General features: G+C 36.1%; 1 protein-coding gene and 1 non-coding gene across 2 annotated transcripts in view; one reads left to right on the top strand and one right to left on the bottom strand.

Annotated features, from left to right (window-relative positions):
* Positions 1 to 1,321: 1,321 nt before the first annotated feature.
* Positions 1,322 to 15,896, bottom strand: part of SNAP23 (synaptosome associated protein 23) — a 36,679-nt gene continuing 22,104 nt past the window's right edge. Inside the window, exons 3-8 of the mRNA XM_010994966.3 lie at positions 15,668 to 15,709; positions 15,200 to 15,248; positions 14,329 to 14,446; positions 6,603 to 6,761; positions 5,398 to 5,542; positions 1,322 to 4,435 (exon numbers count right to left, since the gene is read on the bottom strand). Of these exons, the coding sequence (XP_010993268.1) occupies positions 4,370 to 4,435; positions 5,398 to 5,542; positions 6,603 to 6,761; positions 14,329 to 14,446; positions 15,200 to 15,248; positions 15,668 to 15,709 (579 nt within the window). The 3' untranslated portion in view covers positions 1,322 to 4,369. The remainder of the gene's footprint in view (positions 4,436 to 5,397; positions 5,543 to 6,602; positions 6,762 to 14,328; positions 14,447 to 15,199; positions 15,249 to 15,667; positions 15,710 to 15,896) is intronic.
* On the top strand, positions 10,918 to 11,049 carry LOC116153665 (small nucleolar RNA SNORA70). The gene has a single exon (XR_004137558.1). It is a non-coding gene; the product is annotated as a small nucleolar RNA SNORA70 (small nucleolar RNA).

Genomic DNA, 15,896 nt, shown 5'->3' on the forward strand with positions numbered 1-15,896 from the left:
CTTTGGCTGGAAGAAATGTTAATACTATAAAGAAAGAAGACAGGAGAACTTTAACCTGTAAATGGCCCTTTGTTTGAAAGTAAACTGATTAGGAAGAAATGTTTCATGGTCTTGTTCAGGTTGTAAGAGTACTGAAATGCCTTCATGTGACTGATAAACATTTTTGTGGCCCTGAAATCATGATTAAGAGAAACTGAAGGTATAAAGGTAGATGATTTCAGATATTGACATGAACATTTAGAAATCTAGCACTCTGTTGTTTTCTGAAGTTTTGTTTTAGCCAAGGGGCTACTATTTATCATGTATAGTTAGTTCTCGTTTTACAAACCTAGTTTAACCATGAACTCAAGAGCCCCCAGGAACATAGTGTTTATATGAAAAAAGCCTCTCTCGACTTAAATCTGGTCTAGGGATTCTTTTTTCCCATGTTATTCTCTGTTTCTCAATTTGGGAGGGATGGGGGTGCCAGTTTATCATTATCAATTGAGTTTTGTTTTTTAATAAGCTTTAATTAATCTTATTGATCTACTGAACAATGAACATTTCTCTAAATATTTTGTCAGTTCTTATCATTAATACATCAGAACTTACAAATCAAACAACTTAAATGTCCCCAGCTCTTTAACTATTAATTGGAGTTTCAAAAATCCCCACCCTTATGAGAATCAGTGACTGCTGACTTCAGTCACTTTTACAATTTGGACCCAGCCTTATTTCCAGTTACCCTCTGGCTCTCATTTGCCAGTCCAGTCATACGAGATTATTCTACTCCTTAAACCTAGAGTGCAATGTCTCTCTCCTTTACTTGTATTTACATTGTTTGCTCAGTCAGGAATGCCCTCTCTTACTAACAGGCTCCTTCCCTATGTCTAAGTCTCTTCTTGAGAAGTCTAAGCCGAATTAACAGCTCCATCTGTTAACAGTAGCATATTCTATATTCATCTCTCTCTTGCTAGACTGAGCTACTTGAGGGCAGGGACTAAATGAAGTCCCAAAGACACAGAACACAAGTATTTAGACTTAAATATGAGCTAACAAAGTGGACTAACTTGTGGTCTGGAGAACAAGATTCTGGTGTCACCAGCCCTAACTCACCTACCTTCTTTTAGAGCTCGGCTGGAAGTGTGTAGTATACTGAGTAAGATCATGGGCCTTGGAGTCAGAAAGATCCTGGTTTGAATCCAAAGTTCATCATTCACTAGCTTTATGAATTTGAACAATTTACTCTCATCTGTAACATGAGGAATACCTCCTACCTCTCAGATATATTATGAGGATTTGGTGAAAAGATACATAAAATAATTTGGCACAGTGCCCATGACAGAGTACGCACTCAATAAATGGTGCCATTTATTTCACCTGTAAGACATTAAAATAGAATTTAGCAAGCTGTACAGAAATGGAAGGCTTGGAGCAAATACTATATTAATAGGGTGAAAAACAAATGACTAAAGAATAAGGAGTTTGAATATCAACCTTAGGAATATAATTATGATTAGGAATGTAATTGAGATAACACAGAATTTTAGTAAGAGGGTAACCTAAAGAATAGCATTTAATGGGTATAGCTCAGTGGTAGAGCGTGTGCTTAGTGTGCATGCGAGGTCCTAGGTTCAATCACCAGTACCTCCATTAAATAAAGAAAGAAACCTAATTACCCACCCCCTCAAAATAAAATAGGTGGAAGAACAGCATTTAAAGAAACGAATTCTAAGTGCAATTGAGTACAAGACGTCTGGGAAGTAAAAGCTTAAGGGGCGAGTCATAATCCACACATGACATGAAAAGATCTAGAGTTGAAGTGTGGTAACAAAACAGGCACAACTACAGGGGATAAAGATCATTGTCATTATGAGACTGGAAACTTGAAGAGGGAGCTTATTGTTAAAAAAAAATTAAGTTCAGTGGAGGATACGTATTTAAACTCCTTAATTATAGGTCAGTTTTATGCTCAAGGTCATAAAACTAGTAAATGACTGAATCAAAATTTGAAACCAGATGGTCAGACTCTAGAGCTTGTGCTAACCACTTCAGTTACTACTTTCAAAAGTAATAGAAACAAGTTTCCAGATAATGTTATAGGAGAAAATTAGAGAAAGCTTTAAGTCAACAGCTTCTATTTCTAGTGTAATATGAACCTAATTTCTATGTTCTCATTCCTCTTTTCTCAGTCACAGAAGCTTTGAAAAAGTTTGTAACCTGGGATCCAAGGATGGGCTTTCAAGACCCACTTAAGTGTGATTTATGTGTGTGTGTTTGTGTGTCCATTTCCCTGAGGAGATAGGCTATGTTGTCTTTCATCAAATTCACAGAGATCTTTGACCCAAAAAGAGTGCCACTCTAGAGAGAATAGTAGTATCATTTAGTAAGCTCTTATATTTGCTGGGCACTACTCTTAAGAGCTTTACATGCACTACCACGTTGAGTCTTCACAACAATTCTATGAGGTAGGAATCAGTAATCTCTATTTACATACAAGGAACTGAGGCACAGAAATGGATTTACAGCATTTAGCTAGCAAGTGGCAGAGCTATAGTGTAAATCCAGACAATTTGGTGCCTTAAACACTTCTAAACAATTATACTGTTGGAGCAAAATATTGTATCCTCAGAACTACTTTCTTTAGCCATAACAGTGTTAAAATTTTTTTTAGTGCTTTTAGGAGGGCATTTAAGTACAGAATAGACCCCAAACTACTTCTTTTGGAATGAGACATTTCTACTACTGAGGGCCTAACTAAATCTCACTTTAAGTATTTTCCTTTTAAGCCTTTGAAAGTTCTCCAGTAAGTGGGCTGAAGTTTTCATTCTTAAACATTATCCTTTCAGTTGCTAGTGTATTTAAGCTCAAATGAATAAAAGATTAGTAATGATTAAAATGAACCTCATAACAAATCACTGAAGGGAAAAGTCCTGTTAGTATTTCCAACAAAAATGGGAAAGGTGCTAAAGGCAGCTCTTCATTGGAGTACTTTTTGATTTATGGATCTTTGCTTTATTCAGTTTGTCAAATAAGAGCTGATGAAATTACTGATCCCTAACCCGCCCTCCCCCCCAAAGTAGTAACAGAAGTACATTGCCTATTTGAAAGAACAATTCCATTAGTTAGTTACAAAATTTAACTGTAAGGATCAAACAGTGGTTATTCGTCAAACCAATCCACATTAATAGCTTAGAAGTGTGCAGAAGTTAGTTTTTAAATAAAGGTGACAAACACTAGATTCTTGTAACACTCTTCAGGACCTAAATAAATGTGATTCTGGAAGTTCAATACAAAAGGCTAAGAGAATGATAGTGCAATCATCAATAGTTAAACCAAAGGCATAATTTTCTAAATCATTTTTAAACAGAATAAATTCTAGTTTTTTTTAAAAAGTCTAAAGCTACATAAAACTCAAAGCAACTTAACTATCTTCTACCTGAGATCAAGTTTCTTTTCTCCTATCTAAACATAATTCTTGGCATTGAGGTAAATCTGAATTCACATGATATACCTTGTCAAACTTTTTCAAAAAATTTTAAGCCCTGCCTTAGAGAGAAATTCTCATGTTATATATACATATTTACATATTTTTTTCTTCAAAGACTAACAGCAAATTTATGAGGTTAACAGGCCTGAAATGGGACTATACTACTACTAATATGAAAATAAACAGCCATTCATTTATACCATGTGTTCCTATATGGTGCAATATGAAATGGGATCACAGATCTATATACATATATGAATCACCAAGAGTTCAGAAATTAAGCTCACTTTGAGAAAACTCATTCTATTTTCCTTTGGAGCAGAGGTTGCAAAGTTGTGATGTATAACAAAAATATTGTCTATAAAAGCTCCAAAACCAAGCATTAGCCTAAATTGGCAATAACTGCAACTTAAATACTAACTAAACCCAACTAGATGTTCATTGTGGTCATGCAACTTTTTGCTTTATGGTCTGCAGGTTTTACTGAGGTAACAACCTCTTTATCTCTTGCCTCTCCTCCTTGTGCTTGCCCCCACCACCCCCAGCTTCCTTTTACATAGCTGTCTTTGGAAATGCTTGCAAATCTTGAAAGCAGAAGAATCTGCTAAAGTAAATGGAGAGGATGAAAAACAATACTATATATGATAACTGAATACCAATCTAAGAGTATGAACTGAGAAAGAAAATACTCCAGTATTTTCCAAGACTAAGCAGCAGTCTACCCTCAAGGGAAAAAGAGAAAATTTAAAAAACAGGGGGAGGCTGTTACTCTTAGATCTTCTTCCATATCACCTCTCGATTAGAATAATGTGGAACCAACATTTCAAACTCTGGAAAGGTAATGACTTTGAAGGAGGAGCTAGGGAAATGAATAAATGATAAAGCAGTACAGCAGCAGCTTTAGCTGTCAATGAGTTTCTTTGCTGTGGCATTGGCAATGTCAATACGATCTTTGTTGGTGTCGGCCTGAAAAAAAGAGGAAGATATCAGCATTACTTCACAAGGTAAGTTACTCTAATAAACATTAAATTTCATATGCTTAGAGTAACTGACACACTGAGAAAATTCAGGAAATACTCAAAGTCACAATATACAACTCATTTTGGGCAGGAAGTGACAATATCAAATTCATTTGGAAAAACTTCAGTGTATAAACATGCAATGTTATAATAGAAGAACTTGCCAGTATTTCATGAATTCTATATGTTCTCATAGTTTTACATCATTGAAAGCATCTTATGATCCATTGTTTGCCTCAATGAAATCCATAAGTGATTCAACAGAGTCAAGCTTAAAAACTTACCCTAGTCTTTAAAGTATACTGAGATTTTAATGAAGTAACAATAAATAAGAAAGGCTTTTAGATATGACATAACCAAACACTGAATACAATTTAATTTCAGTATCTTTTATATGGTGTGAAATAAAAAATAGCAATTATACTTTTTCATTACTCACAGGACTCTATCTGTTTTTGTGTGTCCACCCCACAAGAACTATTCTGCAGAACTGATTTTTACCTACTGACTCATGAGAAAAGGATTCAGGATCTTGCTAATTTGTTATTAGTTTACAAAACAACATTCCAAAAGCTAACTCGCTCATTCAGGGGGTTAAAAAAACAAACAAACAGACAACAGCCCACACAAAGGTTAGAGGAGATTGTAAACTTCATGTGTGAAATTAAATAAAACCACTTCATTCCAAGGTCTTGTTTTCAAAATGAACCAACTGCCATGAACAAGAGATTGGAGGAACTGACTACTGTTTTTCAGTGTGAGAACTGCCACCTCATCAAAACTGTAAAACCTGTGAGGACAGGATTTTATCACACTGTTCTCCTCCAAAATATCTAGCACACTTATCCATCCATTACTAAAACACTGTACTGGATGTCTCATTTTCCTGTGGCACTAAGAAGCTTTTACCTTTTGTGTGATCCGTTCTATTTGTCGATTCTGAGAGTCAATCTCATTGCCCATGTCTATGGCCATGTTTTTCAGATTTCCTAGGATACTGCCCACTTGAGTCAGGTTCTCTTCCATTTCATCTTCTCTGGCATCATTCATTACACTACCACAAAAAGAATGTTAACTCAGTACTTTTGGGTGAATTGTAAATGGACTAAGTCTGGATTTAGTTTTCATAAAAATAAGTAACCAAAATGACCTCAAGGAAGTATTAGACCCAAAGGATGTAGGTTAACAGTCTTGGGAAACATTATATAGCAAAAATGGAAAGACTGATCCAAGAGAGGCACAATGTCTTAAAGCCATTTAAGAGCAGATTAAGTAACAACTCTAGAATGGTGGTTCTCAAAGCATAATTCCCAGCATCACCTGGAAACTTGTTAGACATGAAAAAATGCTAATTCTCACACTCCACTCCAGATCTCCTGAATCAGCGACTGGAAGTAGATCCCAGCAATCTGTGTTTTAATAAACCTCCCAGGTGATTCTGATGCATGCTTAAGTCTAAAGAACCACTGGTCTAAAACAAAGGTTACAAAATTCTGGCCCAAAGGCCAGACCTGGCTTGCCATCTGATTTTATAAATAAGGTTTTATTTGAACACAGCCTTGCTCATTTGCTTACACACTGTTCATGGATGGCTGCTGTTACCCTACAACAGAGCTGAGTAGCTAAGTTGTGACTGAGACTGGACGGCCTGCACAGTCTAGAATACTATCTGACCCTTTACAGATACCCTTACAGGGATCTGGCTGACCCCTACTCTATACAATACTTTTTTTTTTTTGGTGGGGAGACGTAATTAGGTTTATTTATTTATTCTTAGAGAGGTACTGGGGATTAAACCCAGGACCTCATGCAAGCAAAGCATGCGCTGTACGACTTGACCTATATCCTCCCTGCTAGATGATACATTTTAAAACATACCTTATTTACAGAAGTAAAGCATGATTACTTGAATAAATTGGAAAGTTAATCTATCATTAATTAATCTATCATTGAAGGTCAACAATCAGTCACCATTTTGTCAGAAGGCAAATTTTAAAACAGAATAAATGCTATTTCTAGTTGATGAGTTGGTGTTCATGCATAACTACATCCATCCTCCAGAGAGAGCCATTCATTTAGGAAAAGGGTAACAATATTGGGAGGAACTGGCATACCGTTTAATGTATCCACCGCTGGCTGCTCCTGTGGTTGCTTGCTGAGGCTGACCATTTGTCACTCGGCCTGGCTGTTTAGATATTACATTGCTAGGAGAGTTGTCTCCACCATCTCCCCATGTTGCCTTATAGGCTTTACCAGACTCAAAGTTCTTTGTCCTGTATGAGACAGGAGTGTAGAGAGATATTGAAAAGCAAGAGAAGAAGAATTGTCATTAGTGCTTGTGTCCTTGAGGATGACCTAGCACCCTTAGCATAAGCTAGATCTAGAATATCTAAACTATGCTTCACCACAATCTGGCATACGAAAAAGATGAATTGTGTAAGCACACTAAGATTAAAAAAAATTTTTTTAAGGTTCAGCTACTTCCACCAAATCTTCGTTAAGCAGTTAGCAAGTAGCAAAGTGCAATTATTTCAGGTTCTCTTAGCCTGATGCTCTCCAGAAAAGAGATTAACGGACACTAGGAAAAAAATTCCTTAGGAAAGGTGCTCTGGGATGCTTTAAGAGGTTCCTCAGAGGCATCTCAGAGGTTGACGAGAGATGGAAGGGAAAGTAGGTTGAGTGGGCAGTACTTAGACCTCAGCTGCCCACTTACTTGAGCTGTAGTAGTTCCAGATGATCGTTTTTTAAAGTTAGAATTTTTGCATTAAATTTTTAAAAAAAGGTTTCTTAAGAAATAAACATCATGAAGGAAAGGCACGAATTATTTCCAAATTGAACAGGCAATAAATGAGTACCTTGGCCACATTGGTTTAGGGTTTGGTTTAGGGTTTTTTTATTTAAGAGTTTACTTTATCTATCTTAAAAAAAAAGATCCTAAATTCAGGGCTCTTAAAAATAAAAACATATGCTTTAGACATAAATCATATAGCTGAAAATTAGCCAATGCCAGAATTTTACCATGGGATTTACTACTTAAATAGGTATAAATGGCAAGAAAAAGAGCCTAGTAAAATAACTTTGAAATCTCTATTACAAAATACACTTTTTTTAAACAATTTTATAATTTTTTTACAATTTTTTACAATTTTGCTTCTCTGTAAACAAAAACAAAGCAGTATATGGCTATAATAATGGTTTCTGACTTATTCCACAAAATATGTTAATGAGGAAGTTTTGAAGTTACAAAAGCAGAGGAGAGATTTTATAAAAACAGTGGCTCCATCCTTAATAGGACACGTGAGGATTTATTTTTGGCAAACCCAGAACTGGATCTTAGACTTAAATCATCAATGTTACAGAAAGGGTACTACTTATTTTTTGATAAGAGGCACTGAGAATGTAAACACATCTATGAATACTGAAGAGCTACTTCTTAAAGTGCCTTTCTTTAAGTTCTCACAATTTCTTATTTATACCATTATGTTTTATAAATTAATTAATCTCTATGTTAATAAGCCATGTTAAATCCTCCCTGGAACAAGGTGGATACAGATTATTTAAATGAATATTTATATATAATTATCTGTTAATTTGGTAAAAACTCATTTACGTGTATTCTTTGTTTATAAGATGGGTCTCAAGCAAAATTCTGAAGTAGCGTAATAGCAACTAAACAAAATAAATAATATATTGGTTTACCAGAAAGTTAACCAGGAGTATTAATAAAAGTAATATAAGTGAGGCTTTTATCAGGATGTCAAGATTGTAGAACAGATCAAAGAGTGATGGCTTGGATTCAAAAGTCACTAATAAGACACTATGCTTCTGAGAGTCTTCGTACATAAAGAGTAGACTAGGGCAGGAATTGTGGCTCTTGATCTAACAAGGAATAAATACAGGCTCCAACCTCCTCAACCTGATCCTTAGTTAAAAGCTCATGACTTTAAGCCCACAGATTACCAAATGGCATGTTTATTCTTCGAACCCATTAACATTCCCTAGCTTTGAGATTTATAGATAGCCACACATAGCTGGAATACAGCTACCTAAAAAGACATCTAGGTCAGGGTTATTTTTGGTCTACAGTAAGAAAGAAATGGTTCTGGATTTGTAACAGAACTCTTCTGCATAATAAAATTTATAGCTATTCTGGGAAGAAATCAGACTTCATGATAACATGCTTAAGCCAATTTGTGACAGGTTTTAATACAATTAAGAACTCCATCTAGAAAGTTAGATTTACCCCTGACCTCAGTTTTGAAGAGTCTAATAATCTTTACCCATCATATTTTTTCTTATAAATATCATATTCAAAAATGGCATTTTTGAAATAAAAATGTGAAATATCCCTTAATCAATTCAAGCGGCTGCTGTAAATGCAGAAAACAACAAGTATCGGGATATGAACGCAATAACAATTTCTTTTTTGAGTTTTGGTTGTCAACATTAGTAGTAACTGAATAATAACAGCAAAAAGAAAGCCCAATATTAGCTATAATTCTCTCATTCCAGGGAAAAAAGGGATCATATAAATACCAATTGTAATGACTACGAGAGAGAGAGAGAGAGAGAGAGAGAGAGAGAGAGAGAGTGTGTGTGTGTGTGTGTGTGTGTGTGTGTGTGTATGAGATTGCTGATTAGGCTACAGGAAAGAAGAAAAAGTAGGACAAGAAACAAAGGCTAGAAATCAAACTCTTAATTTTCTAACATTTAACCATGGTCTTTATAGTTCCAATAAAGATCCAAAATTAAAGATTCAAACATAATAAACAGTAGGCTGACAGGGGGTTAACTTCCATAAAAAAACTAAGATTAGTTAACTCTGCATCAATTTAATATGAAACCACAGCAAGCAAACACATGATGTAATAGGTATTATGGAACAGATTATAAAATATATAAACAGAGCAAACCTTTATTTTAAAAAAGGAGATACTAGATATGGTAACATTCTAAATTTATATCCCACCTTGTTCCAAATGGCATTTAAGATGACTTACATTGGCAATTAATTCCTCAATTTGGTAGCTGCCTAAATCATAGGGAATCCAAATCGTTAGAAGCAACATTTAAATAGAGGAAATCTTGATTCTGGAACTGGAAAGAAGTAGGGAAATTTAATAGAAGATAGGATGCTGAAATCAAAGTCCATGGAAAGATGGATTTAGCCTGAATTCTCTTGTCTTTGATCAGAACTAGAATGCACCAATTCTCTACAAGGATCAACCTATTTAAAACTTCTTAGGAAACTTCAGGGGTATTTTTACTTTATAACCTTAAATGTTATTTAGCAAAAACTTAGTATCAGAGCCATTAGTTAAAGAGTGGTATTATAAATTAAAAGATCCTTTGGTCCAGTCCATCTTCCGGCAGATAGCACTCATCAAGAACAAATTCACTTTACATTACACACCACAGCACAGCTTTTAAGACAGTCTCCACCATTCACAAAATCCATGCACATGCACAGAAAAGCCATTTGAAGCATCACCTTTAGATAGCAGGTTAACAGCCCAAACTGCGCCACAAGACTGCATCTTAAAGTTCCCTTTGATCAGTTATTGAGCCCGGCTTCTGATGTTAAGTCTTCGTTTTTAGTAAGCAGATTAGAAAGGAAGAGATTAGGTGAGAGAATGAATTGCAGAAAATAGTGAATGCCAGTCAAACAGAACAGAAGCAGGTTTAGAGTTTTCAAAACATAATGCATTTAAATTCCTGCCTGGTTTCATAGAAACAACCAACATCTGAGAATCTAGATAAAAAGAAAAACAAGAAAACTAAATCAGGGCATACTTCATTTTTCCTAAGAACTTCTGAATGATGATATTCTGTCCTAAAATTATGAAAATTAACATGAAGAGAAGGCAAATATTTTACATCTCCGGAGAGCAGGATGGAGGAAGTCATCACATGTTGATTAAAATACAGTATTTCAGTATTTATTTTAACCAGAGCTGAATATTTATACCTTAATATGACATAAGATTGAACCTGTAGTATCAATTTTGAATTTAAGTGGTCCAGAAAAACCCACTTGTCTTCAAATTACGTGCCATTATGTTTGACATTGGAAGCATAGACTGAAGAGAGGCAAGTTAATATGTTCTCTGAGAATGGTTAAACCAGACACCAGTTTACTATTCTGAGATGTCCCTGCCACTTTTTAAACTCTTGTTAATCAGAATTATGACTTATCAAAGTTACTGACAAAGATACATGATTTTTAATAAGGATCTGCTATTCTGCTCTTAGGATTCAAATAGCAACAAGCTAAAAGAATGACATTTATTCACACTTTTAAAGTTTAATTCTGCTAGTCTGTTTTTAAATTCTAGTAGTCCTTAAGAATTAGCTAAAGTTAAAATTCCCTTCTACTACAGAGTGCTGTTAAGTGAAGCTATTTTCACATCTTATCAAAAAAAAGATCCCCTGCAGCCAATTAAGCCAACTGCTCTTTTCCTCAGGGGGCCCAGTGTGCAATGGCTGCCAACAGCAGCCTCCTCGGTAGTGTATGTAGCCTGTTGCCTGTATGGATTGCCCTAAAGTACTTTGGAGACAGCCCTTTCCAGTGGACACTCACGCCTGGCATACTGTCCCCAACCTAGGCTCCAGAGAGGTATGCACAGTGCCTTTTGAAAGCTCCAGGGCACAGTGGCCAGGGTCCGCACTGGCCAAGTCATCATATCCATCCACACCAAGCTGCAGAACAAGGATCATGTGATTGAGGCCCTACGGAGAGCCAAGTTCAAGTTCCCTGGCCACCAAAAGATCCATATCTCCAAGAAGTGGGAATTTACCAAATTTAATGCAGGTGAATTTGAGAACATGGTGGCAGAAAAGCAGCTCATCCCAGATGGCTGTGGGGTCAAATACATCCCTAATCGTGGCCCCCTGGACAAACAGCAGGCCCTGCACTCGTGACAGCCTTGGCACTGTCCCTTCCTTACTCATGACCACCAATAAATCATATCTTCCCATCCTCTCAAAAAAAAAAATCTCCTGACGTGACCTCAATGAATACTACCGAACAAAAGAAATTTCCAAAGTGAAGCAGTGTAGCATATAGTTAACAACTAGTGCTCTGCCTGGTTTTGAATCTCAGCTCTTCCACTTGCTAGTGTAGCCACTTTGTGTCCGTTTCCCCCTATGTAAGATGGTGAAATAAGAGAATCTATGTCATATTAAAGTTACTGCAAGGATTAAATTTAAAGTGCTCAGGATAGTAAGAGCCTAAATTAATATATAGGCCCACAACTCTCATCCAAACCCTTGGATGCGAGACATTTTGAGCAGTACCACATAACCATACACATCAATATTTCTGCAGTGAAACAAATTAACATTTACGCTAAGTGTGATAACAATTATTAAATAACTTCAGTGCAGGTTATATCTTATGGTCTAATTAATAAATTGTGGCACTACGTTCTGAAAAAACAAACCCTTGGCTTTCAGAGTTTTTTAGATTTCTAAATGTGAACCTAAATTATTATTATTACTACCAGAATTAGTACTAGCTTTGGACAGAAGACTAAGAAGATCCTGTGAGCCTTTGAGAAGCTCCTGTTATGGCTATTTATGTGAAACACAGATTAGCAGATCAGATTAGAAAGATTACGACCCTGGCAGAATAAAATTAGACTGAGCTGAGGACATGAGAATCATACATGACAAGGAGTCAATGGTATAAAGAAGACATAGGTGGAAGGAAGACAGAATCTTTTAAACTGAAATACTACTCTCTCCTCTTCAGGGAACAACTGTTCTGTTATAGGAACCCCTGATTCCATCTGTTAAGAACTGCTTTCTCCTCTTGACCCACTAGAAAATGGCTCTTCTGAGGTTAGAGGCTGAAGACTGACTATTTCAGGACCACACTCTACCTTCTCTCTCACCAGTATCCAAGAAAATCCTGCCTATGCTTCTCTCGGTCCACAAAAGCAAGTAAAATTAATATTTCTGTAGCTCCATTTCCCACTTTCTATGATATTAGATCACTTTAGGATTCACTGCTCTTCCTATTCATCAACCCCTGACTCAGAGATAGTTTGCTCTAGGTCCTATGGAGGACTTCCTCTTCCTTGCTCTTCTCTTAATATCTATCTCAAGAAAATTCATTTACTTTTTCCCTCTGAACTCTTCCAAGAGGGTAAAAGCACAAGTTTGCAAAACATAGTTAAGATTTTATAACAAAAAAGTCTGTGCATTTCTAACTTGTTTGTTTAAAGTAATCTGCTAAACTTTGATTGACAGATCATAGTTATTAAAATATGCACTTCTGGAGAGTCGACCAAGGTCTAAGAAGGTCAATAGACTTGTCTTTCTTAGCTTCTTATGCCCAGAACAAACCCTAAAATTGGCCAACAATTTATCTCTATTTTCTCTAGTAAAAATGGCAAGACAATGTTGTCACATGAAAACACATCTGAAAGTATGACAGAACAAAAGCTCCTCCATCTATACCTCCTTCAAGGAGTAAAAATGCTGAGTCTGTAAACCTTTGTATCCCATTCTTGGTTTACCATACCAGCTGAGACAACTGGATAGAAGTACTAATGCTTACAAAGCTCTTTAAAAATAAATACTCTCAGCAGAAAGGACAGTCATTCAATCTCCAGACAATGTCATTTCAGCCAACGGTAAAATTCAAAGTTGTTTTGTTAATGACTTTTTAAAACAAAAATGAGTTCCTTCTAACAGAAGGGAAGATAATAATGGTTTAACTGTCTTAGTGCAAACCTCATCCTAGTGGGAATACATATAATTGTCAACACCATGGAATTTGTTTTACCCAAGAACAGGCAGAGAATTTATATATTCATAATAAAGTCACCAAAAGAATGAATTCCTTTCCATCAAGTATAATCTCATACACTGTACACAAATATTTTGGACTTTTCATCTCTTGGTTTACTAGAGACTTCAAATCTTCAGTCTTCTTTGACTTTTCTCTTCATGTTTGATATACAATCAGTTGATTTGAAGTGACTTTTCTTTGATTTACACTTTTCTCTCTCATCTCAATAATAAGGTTTTACCTCACAGACCTAGATTACAAGAGGTTCCTAACCAGTCTCCTGGCATGCAGTTATGTACTCCACCCCAATAATCAACCCCTTAGGCTGGCTTTCAAATTTCTCTACTGCTTACTTACGTCTTATTTTCCACTTCTCATCTGTATGAATCATGTAGTTCAGTTAAGTCAAGCTCCTCGGTAATCTTTATTTACATCAAATTTCCCGCAGGAAATGTCTTCCCACTTCTTCCGTGTCCATCCAAATCTTTCTAATCATTCAGAGCTCACCTCCAGTCCTACCTCTCCTATAAGATGTTCTCCAAATTAACCCTGATCAGTTCTGTACCCTTACCCTCAGTTGATATCATGTGAGTAGCTTTTACATAGTTCTTACTTTTTCCTATTCTTCCTCATAGATCCAACCACACGATAAGTCTTTTGAAGCCGGGAGCCAAGTCCTTTAGTCCCTTGGCCATCCCTCATTTGTCTACCACAGAATACAGGCTTTGTTAATGCTCCCTGTTTGAAAGGAAAAGACACTAGTTCCATCCTGCTCTGTATTATCCAGATGTGTATTTCCCAACCATTGTGTGTATTATTAAAAAATGAAATTGGGACTTGATTCAAAGATGGAATACATTTAAGAAATGATTTAGTGAACATGCCCATTTACATAAAAAGCTTGATCTGCCTGAAAGAGAAATAGCTTAAGTTTTTCTAACAAAGTTTCTTATTGAGGCCCAGTCACACTTCCTGGGAGGACAGGGATGGGGGATGCTCTTACTTCAGATTTACTTGAAGAAGGTGTTGACTTATCAACTCACCTATTACATGGGCATACACAAAGGCCACAGCACTTGTTGAGTTCTGTTAAAGTCTTCTCTGCCTCTCTCATGTCTTTGTTTATTTGGTCCATGTTTTCTTCTACGCGGTTTAGTTGTTCTAAGAATAAGTTATGGAAGTTACATTTTGTGTTACATTCACAGTGCCAGCCATAAAACATTACTATCAGGAAACAGCAAACTTTAACCTGAAATCTACCAATAACCTATCATAGTGACTGTATCAGTACCAGAAGGTATCACATACTGTCCAAAACAAAACAGTCTTTCACGTACTGATCCTGAAGCATCTGGCCTCTGACTGGAAATATTTGCTCTAAAGAAATTTGTATAACAGGAGCATGTGAGGATGGGTTTAGAGATCACCCCTGCAACCAAATTAAGTGTATTTTGACCAGACCAGATCATCAACATTTCTATCACTGAACAGGCTCAAAACTTGAGGGCTGTCGTAAGATTAATAAAAATTAGACCATAAAAACTAGAATGCCGAGGGCCAAATCAAACAAAATGTTTCCAAGTCCACCTGACTCTAGACCTGTTTAAGGACTTAACCTGATTTCTGAAAATGATGCAAGAATATCATGTCTAATACACATATGACCAATGCACACAATAAGCCCTCCTACCTAACAAATACTTGGTACATAATTGGGCATTGTGGTCCCTACTTCAAATAGGCACCAAACACATGATATAATTCAAATCAGAAAATGGAAATAAAATATCACTCTTATGTTACAAAGGCAAGGTACTCCGAAAGGCTTAAATTAATTTTATACATGGCTGATTTGAAAAGGCTTTCTGGCATCCTGAATCAAATCAATAGTTTCTGCCAGTGACTGCAACTCACCCCCTTGTTCATCCAGCATAGTGATAGTCTTGGTTCCTGCATCCTGAGACTAGAAGAAGGAAAAAAAAACTTATAGCACAACAAAACAAAACCAACAGAAAAAAACCTTCAAGGTCTGACAAACAGCAAGAGAGAATCATTAGAAACCTAAGTTCTCAGAGGAGTAGAGATATAGAGAAAACTAATCTCCTCAAACCAATACATTTTAACATATTAACCCCCACAAAATAATTAAATCATAAACTCTTGGTGAATTGATCTTCCCTGTCATATTCCAATACTGTGAGTGAGAAAAACAAAAAAGGGCCATGAGTCCATGTTTTGACAATTTCAGCAATTAGTGGTTTCAAATAATAAACCTTATTGGTACAATACCTTTCTGACTCTTAACAATAATTTCAGCTTGGGCTACCAGGATCCCTTCTCTATAGTTTCTATACTTAACTTGATGATTAAATACTTTCTTACCTCAATGGCTAAAGCCAGGATTCTCCTTGTACTTTCCAGAGACTAGGAAAAAATACAGAGTTTTAGCATTCTAAAACATTTAGTCCCTCTCCCCCACTGCAAAAAATCTGATCACAGGCTATATTCACGATGCTACTCTATTTTTAAAGATTGCCAGCCTATCTATCCCCCCATTAAAAACAAACAAAAAAAGAGTTGGTCACTATAATTTCTGTTATTTTCTTTCAAC

The sequence above is a fragment of the Camelus dromedarius genome, chromosome 5 (genome assembly GCF_036321535.1).
Source record: "Camelus dromedarius isolate mCamDro1 chromosome 5, mCamDro1.pat, whole genome shotgun sequence".
In the NCBI taxonomy this organism is placed as follows: domain Eukaryota; kingdom Metazoa; phylum Chordata; class Mammalia; order Artiodactyla; family Camelidae; genus Camelus; species Camelus dromedarius.